This window comes from Callorhinus ursinus, unplaced genomic scaffold (assembly GCF_003265705.2).
Source record: "Callorhinus ursinus isolate GAN/ISIS: 27379988/994484 unplaced genomic scaffold, GSC_fseal_2.0 scaffold65, whole genome shotgun sequence".
NCBI classification, from domain to species: domain Eukaryota; kingdom Metazoa; phylum Chordata; class Mammalia; order Carnivora; family Otariidae; genus Callorhinus; species Callorhinus ursinus.
The window spans coordinates 3404550-3429308 of record NW_027397127.1 but is presented as its reverse complement, the minus strand read 5'-3'; the positions used below and the strand labels follow the sequence as shown (position 1 = coordinate 3429308).

The window sequence follows — 24759 nt, the reverse complement described above, 5'->3', positions numbered from 1 at the left end:
AATGGTATTTCCAGTTACCTATTGGTCATATATGTCTGTTAATTCTCTAAGCATGGTAAACTTAATGTGCCCCAAACTAAAATCTTATTTCTCCTTCCATCCTTCTGAGATCCTTGCCCATATTGATGGTTTTATAAGCCTGGAGGACTAAATGATACCTCTAACCCATTATATCTGATTGATCACCAGGTTCTCTTAGCTTTACTTTTTAAATATCTTGAGCCCATTTATTTGCTCATTTAGTCTTTTAACATAAATGCGTATTAAGCATCTACTTTTTGTATCAGCAGCACTCAAGACATGATTACTGCTCTGGAGGAACTCTTTTTAACAGTCTAGTTGAGGAACTGTCTTACTCATTCTTGAATCCTCTGCCTGCAGCACAGTAGGCTTTCCATAAATGATAAATGCATAAATGCACTTTTTCTCATTGTCTTGATTGGGATTAGGTCTTTAGGAAACACAGTAATCTTGCACACGGTCATTTCATGGAGTCTAGTATGTCTCTTCTTCAGAAGAAAGATGTGACCATCACATTCTGTGGTGAAATTTGTAGTATCAAACATTTACAGGACTGGCATTAAAACATAGCAATACTGATACTGTGTAATATCCTAATGGTACTTAAGTGTCTGCCAAAAAATTGGGGATTTTTGGTAAAACGTGTTAAAAATGAAGAGGTTTGTTAAAAGCAGTAGCTGTAGTGTTTTCCAATAACAGATTACATGGAAAAGGGTTTAAGATAACCACTAAACAACATTTAATTTAATTCCTTGTTAAATGGTTAATTCCTTACAAAAGTGAGTATTCTAGCACAATCTTTATATTGAATAGTTCTTTAAATTAAAATTTTTGTAGGTGGCTAGATAGAAGGTGAGCAAACCTAGCTTGCTTCAAACAGGAATGTCCTGAAGAATATATGCTTCTTGACTCTGATATTGATAGAATATTTTTAAGGTCTTTTATACTGTTAAATACCATCTGTTTTGGTATTTGACTTCTAGCTCTTTATTGTGTTTATGAATTTTTACCACATCCTGACCAAAATTATTTTGATTGATACTCTGCCATTTTATTTTGATGGCTATAGTCCTGCTCTCTCAGGCAGTAGTATAAGCCTCTTTGGGTCATGGAACCCTTCAAGATACTTAAAACTATTGCTTCTCTTGCATACTGACACATATTTTGCAGTGAATTTTGGGGAGTTTTTCCCAGGTACTTTGAGGCTCCAGGTTAAGAATCTCCAGACTGAGGCCAATTTAAATATTTTCATTCCTCGTTCATTGTTCATTAGTACTCTGGTGATAACTACTAGGCTCCTTTATAATGAAGCCCTCTGATTAAATACATTTAAGTTTAGTAATTCCCAGTTTTATCACATAACAAATTAGAAACTTACCAAGTTTAACACATATGGAACACAATTTGAAACTAATTTTAATACTGTTAAACTATTAACTGTCTATAACCCATGTCTTGTGTAGCACTGTTTCTAATTGATAAAAGGAACTAAGTGGGATTTTTTTCATTTGTAGTAATCTGGGATATACTAGATTAGGCTATCTGGAAAAGCAATACAGTTTTGTACCTTATTTACTGTCAATGTGCTTCTAATGTATTTGCTGAACTGATAGTCACTGTTGGAATGATGTCTGTGAGGCCATATATTACATCTTTTTTACTGTTCATTTCTCCTTTTGTACAGAACATACTGGTTGGTTCTCCACTGCCAGTGTGCAGTGGGTGAGTAATATACTTCCCAAATTTAGGAGTGAAAAACATTTTTAAGTCCTTGGCCTAAGTAATTTTCTGAATCTCAGTTTTTCCCATTTGTGAATTATTAAAGCTAACTTCCTTCATAGGTGATTTCTGAGACACAAAACCAGTTGTGTGGCATCTTTGAAAATAAAAAAATGTCATTGAAATAATACATTTTCTCGGTTAGAGTTTTTGTTTTAAGAGGTAGGAGTAGACTTAGAGATATTTCCCTGGAATACACAGTATATACTCCTAACTGGTACAGAAAGCAAAGTCTTCATTGAATTTCATATTGAAATTCATAGTCTCTAGCTGGGGTTATAGTTAGAGAATTAAAGATTATTTAGAAGCTTAAGTGAGCACATCAAAACAAGAGTGTTCTGGTCTGTATTCTCCTTTCCTTCAATCCCCTGTATGTTGGTAGACTGTTCAGACACTGTAAGTATCTTGAATAAAAAACCAACCCTTAGCATTTCTTTGCCATTAGGATGCATTTTTAAACAAAACATTACTTTCCTTTTTTTCCCTAATCTATATTAGAGTGCTTCAGATGGAAGTGGGGAAGAGAAGGAAATGAAAGCAAGTGGCTCTTGGTAATGTTTCTTTTATTTTGCCTAGCTGAAGGATCACTACTCTGGGAAATCAGTTCTTTATTGTCTCTTTCCTAAAGCTTTAAGAGGAGGGAGGTTGAATAGGATCTAATGGCCAAATTTTGTTTTGGAACCATTGTGTTCCCTTTCTTCATTAATTTTGCTTTGTTCATTTTGTTTAAATGTCTACTATGAAAAGAAGCAACAGGTTCTATTTCCAGGGTGCTGTTAAAAATGTTTTCAGAAGGTTAACCATTATATTTTTAAGTAATGAAAAACCTTAAAAATAGGTCCTGTAGGGTTGAGTTATATACCCCAATTGGCTCCATGTTATTTTGGTACTAAAAATAAGTGAAATAAATGAGTTTTTTTTAATACTGATTGCCTTTCAGCAGTTTCCCACAAATCTTTACATAAATGTGATTGTCATTTTTATTTTTTGCAGTTTTAGATAAAATTGACATAACATTGTAAAAGTTTAATGTATTTGACATAATCGGATACATGTATATATTGCAAAATGATTACCACAGTTTAGTTAATACCCATCACCACACATGGTTATAAATTTTGTTGCCTTCAAAAATCTAGGTCTGTTTATTTCATCTGTAAGGTAAGATTTACTCATTTTTATGTGAGCCAGTCAACCCCATGATTTGCCGGGGTAATAGGTTAATCCTCCTACAAGCTGTTTTTGTGGTTAATGTTGATCACAAATTTGACCATCTAAAGGGAGGGCAAATCTGTTATCCACCATTGAATCACAGTTCCTCGCAGTTCCTTAGACCTGAAAGAGCTTAAACATGCAGCATACCTCCTTCCTTTTATAGATGAGGAAACTGACTCAAGAGAGTAGCATAACCAAGTTCATAATACTCTTTTCGTGATACCATATTGCCTCTCAAACTAAAATAGTAACTCAGAAGTATCATGTCCTATATACCTTTACAACTAAACCTTCTGTGTCACAGATAATGTATGCTTTAAAAAATTTTTCAGGCATGTACCTCATTTAGTTAGTTGGAAATATGAAGAAGTGTTACCTCAGAACTAAAACTATTAGTATTCATGTATTGTACCGCAGAGAATTTCCCTATTTGATCAGTGAAGAAATAAGACAATTCTAACAATTAAAACAAGTCACATTTGCAGGTTAAATTTTAATATAAAAAGCAGTAATTATAAAATGAAAGCATATCAGTTTTATAAGTCAAATAATGTTAATTATTTTAAGTTACTTGGATTTTCTTGTCTGTTTCATTTTAATCTGTACCCAGAGTACAGTGCCTAAAAGTTTTTAAGGCAATTATTTTTCTTTCCATTATTTTTAGAAGTGAAGAAACTATCAGTGTTGGGGAAAGCTCCTCTGGGGAGCTATATTGGAACTTTGGCTTGATTTTCAGTAGAATTTAGTTGAAATTGTTCTGGTTCTTACCTTTTTTTTTTTTTTAACCAAAGATTTTTTTTTTTTTAAACCAAAGAATTTCTTAGTGAATTGTTTTGTATGGTAGCAGCTAACAGCAGTCAATATTTAAGCACTTTTGTGCTAAGCAGTTAACATTTAGTATCTTATGTAATTATCCCAGTAAGCTTAGGTATAGATGACAAAAAATTTGTACAGAAACATTTTTCAAACTTTGAAACAATTTAAAAGCAGTAGCTATTGTGCATTAAAAACTTGTTAATTTGAATGCTAAAGTTCCCTGCCTAACTTTGATCTGGCGTTTCTCAAATCTTCAGAAAGATTTGGAAAGTCTTTGTAAAAGATTCCCCTATGGAAAAGGCCAGATCAAAGTTAAGCAGGTAACTTCAGCATTCCTTAGAGCCTTTAATATTGCTAATGGACATTGTGAACCTCAAAGATTGGATTATAGTGTGCAGTATTTGCTGAAATTTTCACCCTGAAACTCTTTAGAGACACTTACTAAGAACTTGTGAAACAACATTGTTTGAGAACGCTAGTTCCCAAAGCTCCTGGACCAGCAGCATCAGCTATCATAGGAGAACTTTTTAGAAATGCACATTCTCAGGACCCACCCTAGACCTGCTGAATCAGAATCTCTGGGCATGGGGTAGTTTGTTTTATTGAGCCCTTTCTCTGTTCTAGTGGTTTACAGGATTTGGAGTAGTTTGCTGTAGAAGAATAGTCAATTGGGATTTCGAGTGCAATAGATACTTTGAAGGACAATATTAAATAATATGAAATGGCTATTACACACAGGATGAAGTCTACTATTAACCCGCAAGTTTTTTTTAAAAAGTCCTGTTGTACTGATTTGGGGAATGTAACCTGTACTTAACCATCTCTGAGCCTTTGTTCATCATTTCTTTTTTGTTATGTGATTCCTCTTTACAATAATCAGACAATATATATTCCTTGTACTATTATTGATAGGATGTGAAAACTTGGACAAATTTCATAATCATTTGAAACTTGTTTCTTCATTTGTAAAATAGGAGGTCCCTGTAGCTATAAAATTCTATTTATCATTTATTTTCCTAGTTTATTCTGTTGTTTTTACTTACTGAATATTTTTTAAAATTTTTATTATATCTTACGATACACATAAATAGTATAAAATATTAACTAGTTCTACAAGGTATATGACAAAAACAGTTCTGTGTCCCACTTCTTCCCATCTGTGATCTGCTTTCTGTAGTTAACAGAATATATTAATATATAAATAATATAAACAAAATATATATTCTGTAAAATATACAGAATATAAAAAAATATTACATTTTATGTTTTATAAGTGAATATGTTCAAACTTGTTTTCATTTTTTAAATTTAAATATCATCTCTACATTTGCTAGTATGGAGGAGGAGGCTTTATATTCCTCTTCCACAGCTATAGATGATATTTAAGTTGAAAAAAATTATTTTAGTCCTTGTGAGATCTGTTTTCAGTATTGACATGATTACTTAAGTACAATATTCACATCAGAGTCATGTAGTCAGTATTCATTGATTACATTCCTTTTTCTATTTACCTCATTTTTAATGTTTTCATTTGCTTGATTTTCTATAAAAATATTCTCAAGCTCTCCAACAGAGGTATACATCTTTCCTAGTATGTTTAAATAAATTAGGCTATCTTTAACTTTCATTATTATTTATTTTTGAAATGTCTGTGCTGGGGTTCTGACCCCTTTTAGGTGAACTGGTCATTGATTCTGTAGTCCTGCTGAATGTCTGCCCTGGGATTTCCCCTTCACCCTTATCCTAGAAATTCCTTTTGCTTCTCTCTTACATTGAATCTTCTGTTTCTAGGACTCTCTGCCCCCCCCCCCCCCCGTTGTGGTTTAACTTATTTTGGTTTCAAATATCCTTCATAGCTTCCTGAGAAAGGATGGTAAATTTTTTAATCTTTCATGTTTGGAAACACTTCTACTCCCATCTGATTGATAGCTTGGTATAGAGTTCAAGGTTGGAAATAGTTTTCCCTCACATAAGGAACTTTATTTTTTTCTAGCTTCTAGTTATTCTGTTGAGAAGTTGTATATGACCCAGTTTTCATCTCAAAGCTTTAGAGTCTTTATCCCTGGCTTCAGAAATGGTGTGTGCATTGCTGAACATCTCTTTTGCTTTTATTGTTCTGGCTACTTCATGGACCCTTTCGATCTAAATATAGGTACTCCTATTCTGCAGTGCTAGAATTTTCTTTTCATCATTATCACAATCATTTCTTCCCCGCCACTTTATCTTTTTGGGGGCCTCCTGTGTTAGATGTTGGCTATCCATTAGTGATCCTCTGATTTTCTTGTTTTTTTCTCTTCAATTTTGTCCATTCTGTGAGTTCCTCAACTCTAAATTCTTTCTGCTGCTTTTTCTTTTATTTTTCAGTTTAAATACAGCAAAATCAGCATTTTTCTTGTATAGTTCTGTAAATTTTGACAAACATAATTGTGTAACCACTACTACAGTCAAGATACAAAATATATCACCCCCATACATCCCCTTTCTTCCATCCGTTTGCAGTCAGGGTTTTCCTACAACCCTAACTACTGTCAGCAACTGATCTGTTTTCCCTTTCTATAAGTTTTATCTTTCCCAGTTTGTCATAAATGCAGTCATACAGTATGTAGCCTTTTGAATCTGTCTCTTTACTGAATACAATTCATTTGAGATTCATGCAGGTTCTTTTGTGTATCAAACCTCATTTTTTATTACTGAGGAGTATTCTCTTGTATGGATGTGCCAGTTCATTTACCAATTGAAGGATGTTTGGATTGTTTCCAGTTTGGGGGTGGGAATCATGATTATGAATAAAGCTGCTATAAACATTCATGTACAGGTTTTTGTGTGAGCTGAAGTTTTCATTTCTCTTGGGTAGATAACAGTGGGATTGCTGAGTTATGTGGCAACTCTGGTTAACTTTATAGAAACTACTAAACAATTTTTTAAGAGTGGCTGTACTATTTTATTCATACCAGCAACATATGAGAGTTCAAGTTGCTCCATGTCCTTGTCAACACTTGCTGTTAAGTTTTTTTTTTTTAATTTAGTCATTTTAAAATGTATATAATGATATCTCATTAAAGATGTACAGATGTCCATTAGACACATGAAAGGTTTTCAGCATTGTTAGCCATCAGGAAAATGGAAAACAAAACCACAGTGAGGTACCACTTGATACCCACTAGATGGGCTATGGTCAAGAGATAGACAGTAATTATGGAAAGGATGTGGAAAAATGGGAACCCTCATACACTACTGATGAGAATGTGGAATGGTGCAGCTGCTGTGGAAGACAGTCTTGACAGTTGCTCAAACGGTTAAACATAGATCCAGCACCTCCATTCCTAGGTATTATCCAAAAGAATAGAAACATGTCCAAACAAAAATTTGCACATGAATGTTTATAACAGCATTAGTCATAAAAAGCCAAAAAGTGGGAACAACTCAAATGTCTACTAATTGATGAATGGATAAGTAAAATAGTTTTAACTATAGGATTAAAATATTGATACATGCTACAACAAACATGGGTGAACCTTTTTTTTTAATTTGTTTCCAGTGCAAAAAGGTGGTTTTATTAAAGTACAGGGAGGGGACCCATGGGCAGAAAGAGCTGCCCATGGATGAACCTTTAAAGCCTCCTGCTAGGTGAAAGAAGTCAGTTGCACAGGACCATATATTGTATGATTCCATTTATTGAAATGTGTAGAATAGGCAAAATATAGAGAGACGGTAGATGGTGGTTACCTGGAGTTGATGGACAATGGGGGATTAGGTTGGTTATGGGTGTGGTTTCATTTGAATGTAATGAGAATGTTCTAAAATTGTGCCAATGGATGACAACTCTGTAAATGTACTAAAAGTAATTGAAATGTACACTTTGAATTGTATGGTATGTTAACTGAAAAGCTGTTAAAAATCACCACTTTTAAGTGTACAATAATTTTTAGTGAATGTACAGAAATGTTGCAACATCACGGTTTTAGAACGTTTTTTATCACACCAGAAAAGATCCTTTGCGCTTGTTTGCAGTTAATAAATATTCATACCCCAACCCCAGGCAGCCACTAATCTGCTTTCTATCTCTATAGATTTGCCTTTTTGGTATATTTCATATAAATGGTATCATATCTTTTGGAATCAAACCCCTTTGCACCTACCTTCTTTTACTTGGGTTTCAGTTTCTCCACATCCTTGGTGACACTTGTTACTGTCTGTATTTATTATAGCCATTCTAGTAGGTGTGTATTTATATTTCATAATGGTTTTAATTTGCATTTTCCTAATGACTAGTGATGTTGAACATCTTTTTAGCTTATTAGCCATTCCTATATCTTTGGTAAAATGTGTAGTCAAATCATTTGGGCAATTTTTTAGTTGTGTTTTTTTATTGTTGACTTTTGAGAATTCTTTTTATACTTTTGATACAAAGATTTTTAGTCAGATGGGATATATTAATATTTTCTTCCAATCTGTGGCTTGCATTTTCATTTTCTAACGGTGTCATTTGCAGAGCAAAAGTCTTTAATTTTGATAAAGTCCAATTACTCATTTTGTTATATCTAAGAACTCTGCCTGACTCAAGGTCTTGAAGATTTTCTCCTATGCTTTCTTCCAAAAGTTTTGAAATTTTGGTCTACATTTAGGCCTTTGATCCATTTTAATTGTATAAGATGGGAGGTATAGGCTAAAGAAAATTTTTTTTATATATGAATGCCATTGTGTAGCACCATTTGATGAAAATACTGTTTGTTGAACTACTCTTGAACCTTTGTCAATAATCCATTAGCCATATTTGTGTTGGTCTTTCTGTGTACTTCTTTCCTCTTTTTTCCTTCTCTTTTTGTTGTCTTGTCTCTAATTTTTGTTTACTGCCCTTGTATTACTTTTCTAGTTGTTTTTCCTCTCCCAGTTTTGCCTTTTATTCCCTTCATCAAAATGAAGTATGTAGATTAGTACGTACCTTATTTTTAGTTTCAGTAGCAATAAATATGAAGAATTGGCATTTTTTTCTCAAAGTAAAAACTGCCAAAAATGAGTTAACTTATTCTCAGTGAATTTGTGGCCTTAGAAAAAGATGGTGATCCCTCTTCCCAAACCATGTTTCAGGACTTTTTCAAAAGGAGTAATTTCCCTAGTGTTCTGGTTTCCTTAAAAAAGAAATTAATTACGGTAATTTCAAATAAAGGAAGTCAAGATTTTATTTCTTACCATGATTTTATTTCATTCCTATTTTATTATCGATACTTTTTTCTATAGGCAGGGCAGTCATGATAGCTACTGGATCCACAGATACAAGAAAAACAATTTTCAAAGCAGCTTAATTTTGCAACTTCTCCAAAGCCAACTTAGGGTCTGTTTAACACTTAAGAAAGGCATTTAAATAAAAGGAGACACTTGACAGTGGAATCAAGTAATGCAAGTGATCAGTCTTGTTTTTGAACCTTACAAATACAGCTGTATTTACTTTGGTTTTCTTAGAATCCAGAGTAGTTTTTCCAGAAAATTGTCCTAATAATACATGGAAATACTCTCATGTTCAACAGCTCTAATGCTGTGCCACAGCATTTTAAATGTAGTCTGTTAGAAAGTTTGTGGGTAAGACATTTTCTTTTATGCTGCTTCAGTTTAAACTTTCATTGTTTCCAGTCTTTAAGAAACACTTTTTGCATTTTCTCTTTTTGTTAATGCTATACAATAATTTGGGGGTATTAGTCAAGAATTGTATCTGTTTTCTAGTATAGTTAATGGATTTAGTTTCTGTGATCCTAGCAGAGAGTTGTTATTATCTAGGAGAACCAAATGAAATTACTTAAAACTCCTTACCTGAAATAACTAGGCAATTGCTTTGGCACTTTATTTTGCTTGAACTGTGATCTTAGCCCCTATAGATCAAGGGCGCCTCCAGCCCCTGACTTTCTTAGTTTTTGAAGATCTTAATACAGAAGTTCAGTAGTTAATTAGGTTTATAATTTTTTCCTCTTGTCTACATGAAATTATGAGGGGAGCAGGGAACTTGGGCAGAGAATGTAGTTAAAAATTTGGGGCAGAAATCTTAAAGCCATATAATGTGGGCCAGGCTGCATCATATACACCTGAGTCTTGTTGCAGTCCCATCGCAGCCTCGTGCAGCAGTTGCCCTGAGTTAAGCTGCAAACTCGGCTTCTTTTTGGTCCCAAAGCTCAGCTGCTTGTGCATATTTCTCTCAACCTTGGGCTGATTGCATTAATCCCATCCTTCCCCAACAAGGTAGCTCCCCAAGTGCCTTCTCCCATGTCTTCTCAAGTCCAGTTCTCTATTCCTAGGAGCATCGGCTCTTCCTCTTCTTTTCACAGGGTCCCGACTTGTCCCGGGCAAGCCAGCCCTTTGCTTCTGCTCCTGAGAAGTGCCAAGATTCTGCAGCGCTGACTCCAACTGCCTTCTCATCCCTAGACTTTGGGCTGCTTTCCGGATACCTGCATAAGCAAGCCCTTGTCACTGCTACCCATTCCTACCTGCATCCTGCTTTTTCCTTCTTGCCACATTTGTGTTCCTTTCTCCCCTTCCCCACCTCCACCCCTGGCAAAATGCATAAAGGATGGAAAAAGTACAGCGGCCAGAAGTCTCTGAATGAGGCATCAATGGATGACTATTTAGGCAGCTTAGGGCTGTTTCGAAAGCTGACTGCCAAGGATGCCTCTTGCCTCTTTCGGGCTATTTCGGAGCAGGTAAAAGGACAACAAATATATCTTCCCTATACTGAGTTTTCAGGGTTTGACACATGGCATGGTACTGGAGCTAGAAGACCTGGAGCCCACCAGAAAAAAAAATCCCTTTTCTCTTTTCTAGTAAAGATACCCAGGCCTGTCTGCCAGTTACTAGCTTGGCGTATGCCTTTGCTGATGAGTCCAGATATATTGCTGTGCCTTTGCTGTCTTTCTGTTTTCTAAATGCTATTTGGAATGTAAGATAAGAATGGAATTACAGAAAACTTTGAAATGAATCTTGATCCTTTATAAGCAGCCCCTACTTTTCTAAATTTAGTGCCTAAGGAAAAATTTATAGGTTGTGCCCATAAGGACTAGAAAAAGGGTGGGGGTGGTAAGACAGAACCATCTCTTCCAACCCCAGTAAAGATGGCAAAAAGATTTTAGTAAGATCAGGACTTAATTTCCTACATATGTTTCGAATAAGGGGGACTTAGTGCCCAGTTCATTTTAATTTAAAAGCTATTTCAAATGACTGTTGACAGCTGGTCTTTCTCTTCTTTTTAGTTGTTTTGCAGCCAGGTCCATCATTTGGAAATCAGGAAGGCTTGTGTCTCATATATGAGAGAAAATCAACAAACTTTTGAGTCTGTAAGTAGAATATATAACACAAGGTAGAGATGTTAGTAGAGTGTGTAGCAAATGGGAAATGAATTTTGAGCCATCTACATAATGAAAATTAGGTCCTGCAATCTCCTCTCAATAGCAAATACTTAATTTTCAGCTGTCTTCCCCTAGCTAGCATGCTTCTAGACCACCTCCAGAATAAGATTGTTCTGTACTCCAATTAAAAGTTAAGAAAAAACAGTTCATCTGTATCCTTCCCACTACTTTCTACTCCCCACATACTGCCCATAATCTGGCAAGCCCTAAAAAGTTACATTTTGACTACTGTATTATCCATACCACTTTTCTTGAACCAAGTAATCATAGTTCACAAAGTTTGACTATGTTAATATTTTTAAATGTATACTTCCAAGTATGTATAAATGGGAAACCCCTCTGTGCTCTTAATTCTGTACACAATGATCAGCCAATATGAAGAATCTTATAAAACCTAATTGTAAGGAAACAAATTAGGTTCCAACATTTATCTTCATGTGACAAACTGGTAATTGGTGCTCTGCCACTAATGATTGGCTTTAAAACAACTTCTAGAAGACATGTTTGAATACTTTGAAATATTTGAATTCTTGTTAATGGAATGAGGTTTTATCAAGGTCTGATTTGTATTGTGCCCTTTTGTGTGGCTTAAAAAAAAAAATTCTTAGCCTTTCCAGTACTATTTGTTTTCTTCTGACTGTATATTATGGGTATTTGCCTGCTGTTCGAGGTTTACTCTTAATTTTCTCAACAGGTTTCAGTGAATTTTAAAACTATGTGACGGCTTCTTGACTTTAAAGCTTATTACCTAGGAGTTAATTACACTCTTTACTACATCTGGGGAAAGGATTATTCATGAAATTACTTCAAATGCAAGACCATGATGTAAAACAGTGCATCTCAAGTATTTTTGTGCATACAAATCACCTGGGGATCTTGTTAAAAGTGCAGATTCTGATTCAGTAGGTCTGAGCTGGGGCCCGAGATTTCTGCATTTTAACAAAACTCCCAAGTGATGCTTGCTCTTGTTCATGATACAGTAATAGTAACCACATTTTGAGTAACAAAAGATTTGTGTAAAATTTTAAAACTTACATGGATAGATCTCAAAATAATTATGCCAAAGGAGAGAAGGTAGACCCTCCCCCAAAGTACGATTTCCTTTATATAAAACTCTAGAAAATGCAAGCCAGTCTCTAGTGATAGCAAATCAGTGGTTGTGTGGGGGTCAGTAGAGTTATAGAAGGACTCAAGGAAACTTAGGGCTGTGATGGATCTATTCACTATCACAGTTGTCATGATGGTTTCCTGGATGCATACATATGTCAAAATGTATTTGTGCCATTTAAATATGAGCAGTTTGTTGTATGTCAGTTATACCTCAAGCTGTTTAAAAAGGGATTGAGAAAAATTAAAAAACTTTGTCTAATGATATATGTACATGGAACTAGACATATATTCTGTTCCCCAAGTTTAATTTTATTTTTATTGAGGTATATTTTACACACAATAAAATTCACCATTTTAAGTTTAGCACTTTCAGTTTTGGCAATCATATTGTTATGCAACCGCCACTGCAATCAAGATTTACCCCAAGAAGTTCCCTTGTGCCCTGGGCTTTTCTGAAACTAATAAAATTCCCTAGTAAAGTTCCTCAGTTTAACTTTGCAAATGCATGTCTCCTATCAGATTTAAAATCCTTATAATTATTGGGCTTGCATGATTTATGAAAATTGTCAAGTTAAATTGGCATTTCAAAAGAAACTCAAAGGTGTTATAGTTGATGAAATGCACTGGTATTGTGGATCAGCCAGACCATTTCCTAAGATAGTTTTATAGTCCAGCTTTTCTCCACTCATAACTTCTTTGTATGTGCAAATCTTCTTGAGGTGCTGTGCAAAATAGTAATTTAATACCATAATTGAGCTGAACAAAAACCCATTGGAGGATAGTATTGCAGAATATAATCAGATTTTAGTAATGCTGTGTATTTGGTTAAGTCAAGTTTGTTTTATTTTTGAAGTATGTGGAGGGATCTTTTGAGAAATACCTGGAACGGTTGGGAGATCCCAAGGTAAGATCAAATATGGGGGTTTAATCTTTTCAGAGTATTATGGAATAGTAAACCTAAATATTCATTCATCTGTGTCGCCTTAGCTAGTCGCAACCTATTTTCTTAAGTAGCCAGCTGTGTTGAATCAAATAGTTCTTGGAAAAGTTTAGAGGCTGGCAATTGACCTATTTTGTATTGAATGTTGAGAATTGTGTGTCAGCAATTTTATCATCCATAGACTGTTTGCAAACAGGACAAGCCTAAGCCTTTTCACTTTAATGGGGGAGGAGGGATAGTAATGTTACTAGGAGGTCATTATTTTTTTATTCAAAAGTTCACCTGAATTGTAGTTACCTTTTATGTAGAAGTAAGCTCTATAAACACATATTTAATTAAAAATAATTTATATGATTAATTCTGTAGTTCTGGACTTCGCATTTACTAAGTACCCTGCTAACTTCATATTCTTAACATTAATTCCATTTTTATTGTGCCTTTTAAATCTCTCATATTACCTGTCCTTGTTACTTAATAGGTAACTGAGGAGGTCTTTAGGACTATTTTTTTTTTCAGAATGTTAATGAGTAACACAATATCCCAAACCTCAAAACAAGTTAATAGTGTGTTCTACAAATTCTTCATCTAAAACAGTGCTAAGCATCTAAAATAACAATGTTGAACTTGAAGAAACTTTTATATCCTAGCTACAGAATGTTTTTAAAAAGTTTATGTACTACTTATGTTTAGGAAAGTGCTGGCCAGCTGGAAATAAGAGCTCTTTCTCTAATTTATAAGTAAGTTAAATCTGTTTTTAAAGACTGAGTGTGTATGTGTGATTGTGTGTAAAGTTTCTTTTCAAGTCTCTCTAGAATTTGGGAAATTTGGATTTAATGTAATATGTAGAATGAAGGAGGTTTAAGCATAGTTAATTGGTGTTAATTTTTAGGTGGAGAGCCTCTAGCATTTGTGTCCATTTGAACGAAATAAAGGACTTAAGAACTGCTAGTGTTCCTGTAGGAAATCAGAATGTGTTTCTTAGAATTCTTGTGTATTTAACTTTGTGCCTCTTGCATGTGTCTTCACTGGGGCAGTATAGCTTCTAAGAGGGTAGAAACTGGTTCTTCAAGACAAAAAGATAATTAGATACTACAGTGCTTCAAAGGGTATGGTACCTAAACAGAGACACAGTATATCTGTGGTATTAAAATTTCAGAGGGAAATTATGAAAAGTAAAAAGGCTTTCTAAGGAGATGATAATGGAACATTTTGAGAACCATTGCTCTATCACTTTGTGGTCTTTAAGACAGCAAAAGTGGCATTTCTGGAAGCTGCGCAGTTTTGAAAAATAGTTATATAATGTAGGTTAGAGGCTAGTGGGAATCTTGTTCATCTGAGGAAGTTGATTTCTGTATGTAAGACTCTTCACAATTTTTAGGATGGTGAGATGGCATATACGGTAGAGTCCAAACCCTCTCATTGTGGTACTCCCTCAAGTTAGTGTTTTGCGGCCTGCTCATTTCTCACTAAATCCATCAAGAAGTCGTATAGAAGAGGCATTGGACAGGTAGCTAATCAGTTGTTGCTTTTAAGTCAAGGGCCAGCTTTTATTTTTTTATTTTTTATTTTTTTATTTTTTATTTATTTTTAAAGATTTTATTTATTTATGTGACAGAGAGACACAGCGAGAGAGGGCACACAAGCAGGGAGAGTGGGAGAGGGAGAAGCAGGCTTCCCGCAGAGCAGAGAGCCCAGTGCGGGGCTCGATCAAGGGCCAGCTTTTAAATTGGCCTTCTTTCTATTTATGTATGGCCCTCGAGCTAAGAATTTTTAAAAAGTTGTTTTTTTAAAGATTTTATTTATTTATTTGACAGAGAGAGATAGCGAGAGCAGGAACACAAGCAGGGGGAGTGGGAGAGGGAGAAGCAGGCTTCCTGCCGAACAGGGAGCCCGATATGGGACTCGATCCCAGGACCCTGGGATCATGACCTGAGCCGAAGGCAGACACTTAACGACTGAGCCACCCAGGCACCCTAAAAAGTTTTTAAATGGTTAAATCAAAAGTAGAATAATGCTTCATGGCATGTGAAAATTATATGAAATTCAAATTTCAGTGTCCATAAGTAAAGTTTTATTGGAACAGTCATATATACTTGTTTATCATGGTCTGTGGCTGCTTTCTTGCTACAAAGTCAAAGTTGAATAAACCATATGGTCTGCAAAAGGTAAAACACTTATTATCTGGTCTTTTACCAAGTAAAATTTGCCGGCCCATGCTTTAAATAAGTGGGGAGCCAACGTACAGCTGGTAGTCTATCTTTACTCCTCCTTTCCCCAAATTAAGGTTCATTTTAAAAATCCATGGACCTTTAGGGACAGTTAGCTGTCTACTTTGAATTAACATTATTTAGCCTCTTAAACATTTGGATTATTTTGTATGAATAAGGTGGACAGTTTAAAAGCCCACATACTTGTTCTTATAACTATCTCTTGCATATACTAAATTATCTCTTTTCAACCACCTATGTTTTCTACCCATGTAGTCGGGATTTCATTCTTTATCGCTATCCCGGAAAGCCTCCAACTTATGTCACAGATAATGGCTATGAAGACAAGGTAAGAAGATGAGCGTTTACTAGAATAAAATAAATTGATGCTACTGGCTTACCAAGATAGTAAGACATCATCCTTTGTTACCAAATTAATGGGAATAAAAGCACAGTCTAAATGCCAAGCTTCTGTCACTAGCCTTTTCCTCTCCGTTCAGTTATCCTCAGTGTTGTTAGCCACCCTTCTGAACAGATCTGATCTTAGCACTCCTGCAATAGGTTAAAAAAAAAAAAACCAACAACCCAAAACCATAATTGGCTCCTTGTTGACTAGAAGATAAGGTTCAAACTTGGAAGTTAGGCATTTAGTCCCTTAAAGGGTCCCAAACCTTTTCATCTTCATTGTCCTGCAACTTTAGTATACCATTATTCCAGATAGTCTGGTTTTTATACTTTTTTTCTTTTCCTTTGTATCTCAAATGTTAATTCCTTTGAAACTTTCCCAACTCCCCTGGAGTTATTTCCTCTCTATGTGTTCCTCTAGTATCACCCAAGTAATTACAGCATTTATCACATTGTGTTTGTTTTCATGTCTATTTCTCTCATTCTGAAAGTTTCTTGAGGACAGGACAGTGTGCTATTACTGCCTAGTAAGGTACTTGGAAAATAGTAGGAGGTTGTTTTGTTGGTTGAGAATTCTTGGCAGTTAAACAGATTGCTCTGTAGCATATAATTTTTCTTCCAAAGAGTTTTCAGAAAAGCTTTTATCCTGATTATTTGATTAGTGAGTATAGACTATACAGTAATTGCATTTTGCAAGTCTTGTTTCACACGGTGGACCATAATTCAGGCAACATTTTGATGATCATTAAGACAAGACTAGACATTGGGAGAACTGTTAGGATGTTAAAGTAATCTAGACAACAAAAGACCTGAACCAGGCAAGTGGCATTAGGAATAGAGTAGAATGCAAGAGAAAACTTAGAAAATAAGTATAAATTGGGGCACCTTGTTTTATCAGTGGTACTGCCATCTAATTTGTTTGGCAACATTAAGCCCCTGTAATGTACCAGGTACTTCACTGGGCTTTGGGGACACCAAAATGAATACAACATGCTTGTTCTCCAAGGGCCTAACAGACTATGAAGACAGACATGCAAATAGTTAATTTTACAGTGAAGTGGTAAGTTTTATAATAGAAGTATGTACAAAGACCATAGAAGAAAAAGTCCTCTCTGCGTGAGAGAGTTTAGAAAGTTTCCTGGTGATAGTGGTATTTAAGTGGAATATCAAACAATGAGTCCAACAAGTATGAAGGGCAATCTATTCAGAGGAGTTGTACAAAGACGTGGAAGCAGCAGACGCTTTCGCACTCAAGTAGTTGGTTGGGGGAGAGGCCAATGCTGTAAAGATAGGCTAGAGTTACATAATGAGCGGGCCATGCCAAGAATTTGGCTTTTCGGAATAGTTGTAGCTTTTTTTCCCAATATTTTATTATAAAGATTTTTAAAAATACAGAAAAGCTGAAAGAATTTTTATGGTGAACATTCTAATTCCCACCACTTTTAGTATCCTCATTTTATCACCTATCCATTCATCAGTCCATCTTAATTTCTGGTGTATTTTATTTTTAAAGATTTATTTTTTTTAAAGATTTTATTTATTTATTTGACAGAGAGAGACACAGCGAGAGAGGGAACACAAGCAGGGGGAGTAGGTGAGGGAGAAGCAGGCTTCCCGCAGAGCAGGGAGCCCGATGCGGGGCTCGATCCCAGGACCCTGAGATCATGACCTGAGCCGAAGGCAGACGCTTAACAACTGAGCCACCCAGGTGCCCCTCTGGTGTATTTTAAAGTAAATTTCAGACATTCAGTACAATTGCTTCTAAACACTCATTCATAGATTTTAAGCAAGGATGTGACATAATCAGAATTCTTTGAGGAAGGAAGAGTGGTAGCTCTTGTTATTTTTTTTTTTAAAGATTTTAATTATTTGACAGAGCACAAGCAGAAGGAGAGAGGGAGAAGCAGGCTCCCTGCTGAGCAAGGAGCCTGATCTGGGACTCGATCCCAGGACCCTGGGATTATGACCTGGGCCGAAGGCAGCCGCTTAACTGACTGAGCCACCCAGGCGTCCCGAGTGGTAGCTTTTGTATTTTAGCAATTATATACAGCATTGCCGGAGAAGAGATTTAGACATTTAGACCTTTACCAGGACTCTAAACCTGCAATTTAGTTTTTTTCCCTGACATTTTATTCTGTGAAAATTTTCACATAGAGAAAAATTAAAAGACTTGTATAGTGAACATTCATAATCCCTATCACCTAGTTCCTACAGTTATACATCTCCATTTTTAAATGAGTCCTGTATATTTTACAGAGATATTATTGAGCTAATCAAGGGGAAAACCTCATCCATTGGGAACCATAAGAATACAAAATGTATAAGACCTTTTGAATGTGTTCAACCACGAGAATATCATGTATAACTCTAATCTGTACATGCATACAAAGCTAATACTTAATCAGCACTTGAGCATTTGCATGCACAGGATAATGTGTATATGTATGATTTGCAAATGTATAAAGTATGTTTGTTCATCTTGAAATTTAAATATGAAAAAGCCAGTTGGCAGCAGGGTACTTGTGTGACACCTTGCTTTGTCAAAAACTTAGTTGCTGTTTCTCAGTTCAGGCTCAGTTCAAAAATGACTTTATTAAAAGCAGTAAACATTATTGACTTAACTTTGCATTTTACATAGTTATTCAGTATCAGTGAATGCCATTGGAAGGTAGCCATCCATCTTCACTTAGCCTCTTTACCTAGAAAGATGTACTTCAAATCTGAAAGGTAGAATAAAAAGCCCTCATTCATGCTTTTCAGTCTCCTGTGCTTCAAAATAACTATTAAGTTTGAGTGGGTATCCTATATCATTCTCTTAGCATTTATTTTTTTAATATAGATGGGCTCATACTAAATATATTACTTGTTCTTTTCACCTATCCTGATCAGCAATACAGTTCTACCTCATTTTTTCACTAGTTTAATGTCCTGACATCCCACTTTACCCACAAGTGTGTATCAGAGAACTGTTATGTTGGGATATCCCCAGGAACATAAAAGCCATCATGTCTAGTTTACCTCTTACAATCAAAATGGAACTTGCCACATGAATAAATTACACCATTATCTCTGGGGTTTTTTTCCTGCTTATTTATTCAGTTCTGGTTAGCTGGATTCCTTTAACTACTCAACAACTGCCACCAGTTATTTACCTTTCTTAGTTGGAGTTTCAAGTTTTTCCAGTCCAAGGTACAAAGGGCTTCTCTGCTCAAAATCTGTTCGCTGTTCTTTTGGATTAATAAACTCTTAAAGGCAAATACCCCTTGGGGCGTGTGATACTTCATAACTTAAACTTTACTGTGAGTTAACTTCAGCTTACTCTGAAATGAATTATATTGATGGAGTTGGAATTGTGATTTCAAGAAAAAGCTGGGGAAGAATAACAGACTTGAGATAGAGAACTTTATTATTGGAAGGAGTAAGCCCAGAGTAGGTAGAAAGGCAGCAAACAGGGTGCTTATAGTTTTCTGCCAAAGAAGCTTGGTGGCAACATCCTCCTATAGAACAGAGAGAATCATCTTTGGTACTTAGGTTTCTGGTACCAGAGGTAGCTTCAAAATAAAATAGACTTAATTGCTAGGTGTTAATCCTTTACACAAGACAGGTTTTTGAACAAAAATTTTTTTAAAAGGTTTTGGTGCTGTTATTCAAACACATTTCATTATATAGAGCCCATAGGCATTTTTAAAAAAATACTTTGGTTAGTAAGCATGGCTTTGGATTGTTGTTTGGGAAAACTAGAGATTAAAGATCAAAGAAATTAACTCATTTTGTAGACATCTCAGTTCCTTAATTCATTAAGGAAGTCTCTTTAGCAGTATTGCTCCTATATGGTGTATTCATATATTGCTACTTAGTACAAGGGATAACATTTTGAATAAATTAAGTCTCTCCCCCTATATCCTGAGTTTAGAGATTTGGGTATTTAACCTAATTTTTCCAGTCATTTTTTGAAGTTAAGCTGGGTCTTTTGACTTCTGTTAGGATTTCTATTAGATTTACTCAGTCAGTTTATAAAAGTTCCCATCTTTTTGCAAATTTGTGGATCAGTACTTGTGTGGTATATTCAATGGGAATGTGATTTAGGCTCACGGTGTAGCCTTAGTGATTTTAATCTTGGCATTTAAAAGTCACTTTCAAGAAAATCCCTTTGACTTCTAGCTTACCATTTATCTGTATTTAAATTAAAAAAAATCACTTTGCCTCAGCTTTCTTGAGACATCATGTTAAGTGAAATGAGTCAAAAGTACTGTATGATATCACTTAATCTGTGGAATCTAAAGTCATGTTTTTAAAAACATTAGTTATCAGTTTCTAGTTAGCGATTTAATTTCAAGTATTTCGTGGTTGTAAGATGTGTAACATTCACTTAATTCTGTGTGTTTTTCTTTTCTTCAGATTCTACTCTGCTATTCAAGTAATGGCCATTATGATTCAGTATACTCAAAACAATTTCAGTCAAGTGCAGCTGTTTGTCAGGGTATGTGAAGGCTGTATAAATGCTTAGGTATATTTCAGATGATTTTTTTTTGCCCATCTTTAAATTGAAGGACCCGCCACAAATAGCTCTTTTAAGACTTTGTTCATACCTATTGAAATTGTATACTGGTTTATGGCTATTTTCACATTGTTATAAAGGGATCTTAATTTGACAATTGGAGTTTTGGCTCTTTTTTCCTTTAGCTGTATTGTATGAAATTCTCTATAAAGATGTGTTTGTTGTGGACGAAGAAGAGTTGAAGACTGCAGTTGAATTGTTTCGAAGTGGTTCCAAAAAGAACAGAAACAATGCTCTGACTGGCAGTGAAGATGTCCATATTGACTACAAGAGTTCAGCTCAGGATAGGTAATGCAGGGAAAGGGGATGTCAACTACATGATCATGTTTCATGTTTCTGTGCATCATCATTTGCAAGTGGAAGGGGCTTGACAAGTTTATAACTTACACTACACACACATATGTATATGGATATACATTTTTTAATGGGGGAAGAGAAATTTTACCAAGAAGTTATGTTGTATTTTGAGATGTTCAGGAATTGGAGGTTTGATCCAAGTCAGAATCAGTTTTTTTATTGCTGGAGGTGACTTTAGAACTACCTAACCCCATGATTCTCAAACTTCAGTTGTATACAAAGGTATACTTTACAGTGCTTGTTAGAGAGGCGTATTCTTGGGGCTACTTTTATAAAATTTGAGGTCACAGTGGCGCTAGAAATCTTTTTAAACAAGTACACCCCAAGTGTTCTCATGTAGGTAGGCTGTGGACCTGGACCATACTTTTGAGAAAAAACTAATTCTAAACCAGCACCATCATTTTGTTGGTAACTGAGGTTCCACAGTGGTTGCTTGACATATACATCCATCTAGTAGAAAAGAATCTCTCAGGCTAAGGGAAGTTTTAGGAGCTTTTGAGTGTCTACCTTTGGTACTCACTAGGAAGGTAGTTTGTGGCCTCTGAAGAAACTGTTAATAACAGATTTGGTCAAAAATTTTGTGTTAGAGATAATAAACTAGGCATTGTCTTGTATTTATTCTTGATTCCTACTTCTGTCTAGGAAATTCAGATAGGGTTGGTGCCAGTCAGGTGTCACCTTGTCTTTTTGTCTTGCTTGCAATTTTATTTCTTGGATATTTGTGGCTTGCAATCTTTTTTTTTTTTTTTTTGGGTAGAGGAGTGGTTTTTAATTTTTATTTTTAAAGATTTTATTTATTTGACAGAGACACAGCGAGAGAGGGAACAAAAGCAGGGGGAGTGGGAGAGGGAGAAGCAGGCTTCCTGCTGAGCAGGGAGCCAGACGTGGGGCTCGATCCCAGGACCCTGGGACCATGACCTGAACCGAAGGCAGATGCTTAATGACTGAGCCACCCAGGCGCCCCAAGGAGTGGTTTTTAAAACTTATTTGGGAATGCAGGGGTAGAAGTTGCTTTGTTCTTCACTGGTGACTTGTCCTAAGGACGTCAGGCTTTATGGAAACTATAGTAGTAAAAAGGCAAGATGTATTACTTATTGCTGCGTGACTATGACCGTATTACCACAGATTTTGCAACTTAATATACACTTATCTCACAATTATATGGGTTGGGAATCTGGGCACAGTTTAGCTGGGTCTTCAGCTTAGGGTCTCAACAGGACTGCAATGAGGTTGTTGGCCAGGATTGAGTTCTTATTTCAAGTTTTGACTGAGGAAGGATCCACTTTTCCACTTACGTAGTTCTTGGCAGCATTTAGTTCCTTGCAGCTGTGGGACTGAAAAAAAAAATTTTTTTTTTTTTTTTTTTTTGGTGGCTGTCAGCCAGAGGTAACCCTCAGCTTCTTGCCACATGGGCTTGGTGAAATATGATTGCTTGCTTCCTTATAGTCAGTAAGAGAGAGGTCAGCAAAACAGGCACTACATTCTTATGCACTATAATAACATACCTATCTTGGTTAGAAGCAAACTTGAGATAGGGGAATCATACGTGGATGTGCACACCAGGAGGCAAGGATCATAGGGCCATCTTAAGAGATGGAGGTATGAAATTTAGGAGATAATCTGCTAAGTATATTGTAGCACATACTTAGATAAAGGAAGCATAAATGTAAATGTTGGGGTAAAGTATTTGCCTCATTTTTAGACCTGAGCTACTTTACCACTAGGTGGTGGTATAGTCATTAGACTTAAAATTTAGCTACTGCATTTATATAAAGCTCTTTGTTCTAAATCTTTCAATTAGGACTGAAGAGTTGGGTGCCTGCTGCAGTGTTGAAAATATCCCAGAGGGGTACAATCAAGGAACAGAAGAAGCAAAGGTTTGAAATTTTCTAGGGAAAGAATTTTCATAATCTTGGCTTGCAGCATCATAACAAAGAAGTTAAGGTCAGGTGGTCCATTCTAGTTATATGGTGTGGGGGAGGAGTTCAGGTTTACCTTTGTGGAAGTTTTAATCTGAAAATGTAAAATGGGTGCTTCATGTTCTCTGAATTTTTATTCTTAATGGAATTGTTTGGATTGTTTCCAAGCAAACTCTGAACACTTGAGAATTTTCAGAAACTGCTCTTTTTCAAGTTAAAGTAATGTTACAGATCTAGTAGATACTTAGTTTGTAATCAGTCTTCTGATGCTAAGGTTTCTTTTTGTCATTAAAGAATATAATGCTTGTCCTATTCAAAGAAAATAGGTAATAATCCTGTTTAGAGAAAGGGAAGAGATTTTTATCATCTTTATAGGACTAAAATCAAGCAGACCTTTAGTTTGAGGCTCACTAAATAGGGCAGATACTATTATAATAATCTATGTATGCCCCAAGTGCTGGTAATTTGGGAACAGTAACAGTATTAGATGTGATGAAATTCTAGGAAAGCAGAAGAACAAGGTAATTTCTTTGGAAGTTGTAACAGATTTTGACCAAAGTGAAATAAAATTTTCAGATTTTTTTCAGGTGATTTTAGGGTACCGAAAAAGTCGCACCTCTGTGTTGTATATCAAGATGAGATTTATTGAATAGCCTGACTGAATCTTTAATCTGTGTGGATTGATTTATATGAGATGTATCCTGAGTTGTAGACAGTATTTCCCTTCTGCCATCTAAAACCTTTTATATTATTTGTATATTGCTTCTTTAATGTCCTGATTTTTAACATACACAATAAAACTTATGGCATTTATTTTTTTAATAAAAAAGGGAGGTATATGTACATACTTTAAAAAAGAACTTTATTTTTTTCATAGAAGGGACACTAAAGCTAAGGATGGTGAATTTGTAGCATGATTATTTTTGTTTTAGTCTCCAGAAAGTCCATCAAAGATGCTCTTCCCCTATAAGGTGCTCAAAGCCCTGGATCCAGAAATCTATCGTAATGTAGAATTTGATGTTTGGTTGGACAGCAGAAAAGGTAATGAAATATCAGTGGCGTACTGTTGAATCCTGACAGATCCAGGGAAAAAATTTTGCAAATTGTTTCTGATGAGATGTTCTTAATGTACTGTTATAAAAAAAAAAATAGCCTGGTACTTTTTAGCTTACTCAATACATGATTTTATTTTATTTTTTTAAGAGATTTTATTTATTTGAGAGAGTGAGAACACCACCAGCAGGGGGGCGGGGGGCAGAGGGAGTGGGAGAAGCAGGCTCCCCGCTGATCAGGGAAGGGAGCCCTACTCAAGTAGGGCTGGATCCCAGGACCCTGGGATCATGACCTGAGCCAAAGGCAGATGCTTGACTGACTGAGCCACCCAGGCGCCCTGTATATTCTCATGATTTTAAATCCAAAAGAGGAAACAAATAGGTTTAGAAGTGGGAAGGGATCTTTCAGAATCTGATGTTTATCCAAGACTTTCAGTTTTGCAAAGACTGTGTGGAAATAACTTAGATAACTTTAAGAGTACCTGAAACTTGTTGGGGTTCCTGGGTGGCTCAGTCATTAAGCGTCTGCCTTTGGCTCAGGTCATGATCCCAGGATCCCGGGATTGAGTCCCACATCGGGCTCCCTGCTCAGTGGGAAGCCTGCTTCTCCCTCTCCCTCTGCCCCTGCTTATGTTCCCTCGCTGATGTCTCTCTCTGTCAAATAAATAAAATCTTAAAAAAAAAGGACCTGAAACTTGTAACTGCAAATAAGCTTATCTTAAATTTAAAATGTTAAGACTACCCTCACTGATAAATGAATAGGTCAGGCGTCTGCAAACTATGGCCTACAGACCAAATCCAGCCTGCCAGCTGTTTTTGTTTTGTTTTTAAAGATTTTATTTATTTATTTGAGAGAGCGAGAAGAGAGAGAGCACATGAGGGGGGAAGGGTCAGAGGGAGAAGCAGATTCCCTGCTGAGCACAGAGCCCGATGTGGGACTCGATCCCGGGACTCCAGGATCACGACCTGAGCCAATGGCAGTCGTTTAACCG

The 24759-nt window shown here is 35.8% G+C and overlaps 1 protein-coding gene across 1 annotated transcript in view; it reads left to right on the top strand.

Moving 5' to 3' along the window:
* The window catches only part of ALG13 (ALG13 UDP-N-acetylglucosaminyltransferase subunit), a 64845-nt gene that overhangs the window by 10559 nt on the left and 29527 nt on the right, over positions 1–24759 (top strand). The window contains 12 exon segments of the mRNA XM_025853645.2: positions 10146–10171; positions 10174–10298; positions 10300–10338; positions 10341–10517; positions 11064–11147; positions 13183–13233; positions 13960–14006; positions 15753–15825; positions 20280–20361; positions 20565–20727; positions 22598–22673; positions 23648–23756. Of these exon segments, the coding sequence (XP_025709430.1) occupies positions 10146–10171; positions 10174–10298; positions 10300–10338; positions 10341–10517; positions 11064–11147; positions 13183–13233; positions 13960–14006; positions 15753–15825; positions 20280–20361; positions 20565–20727; positions 22598–22673; positions 23648–23756 (1052 nt within the window).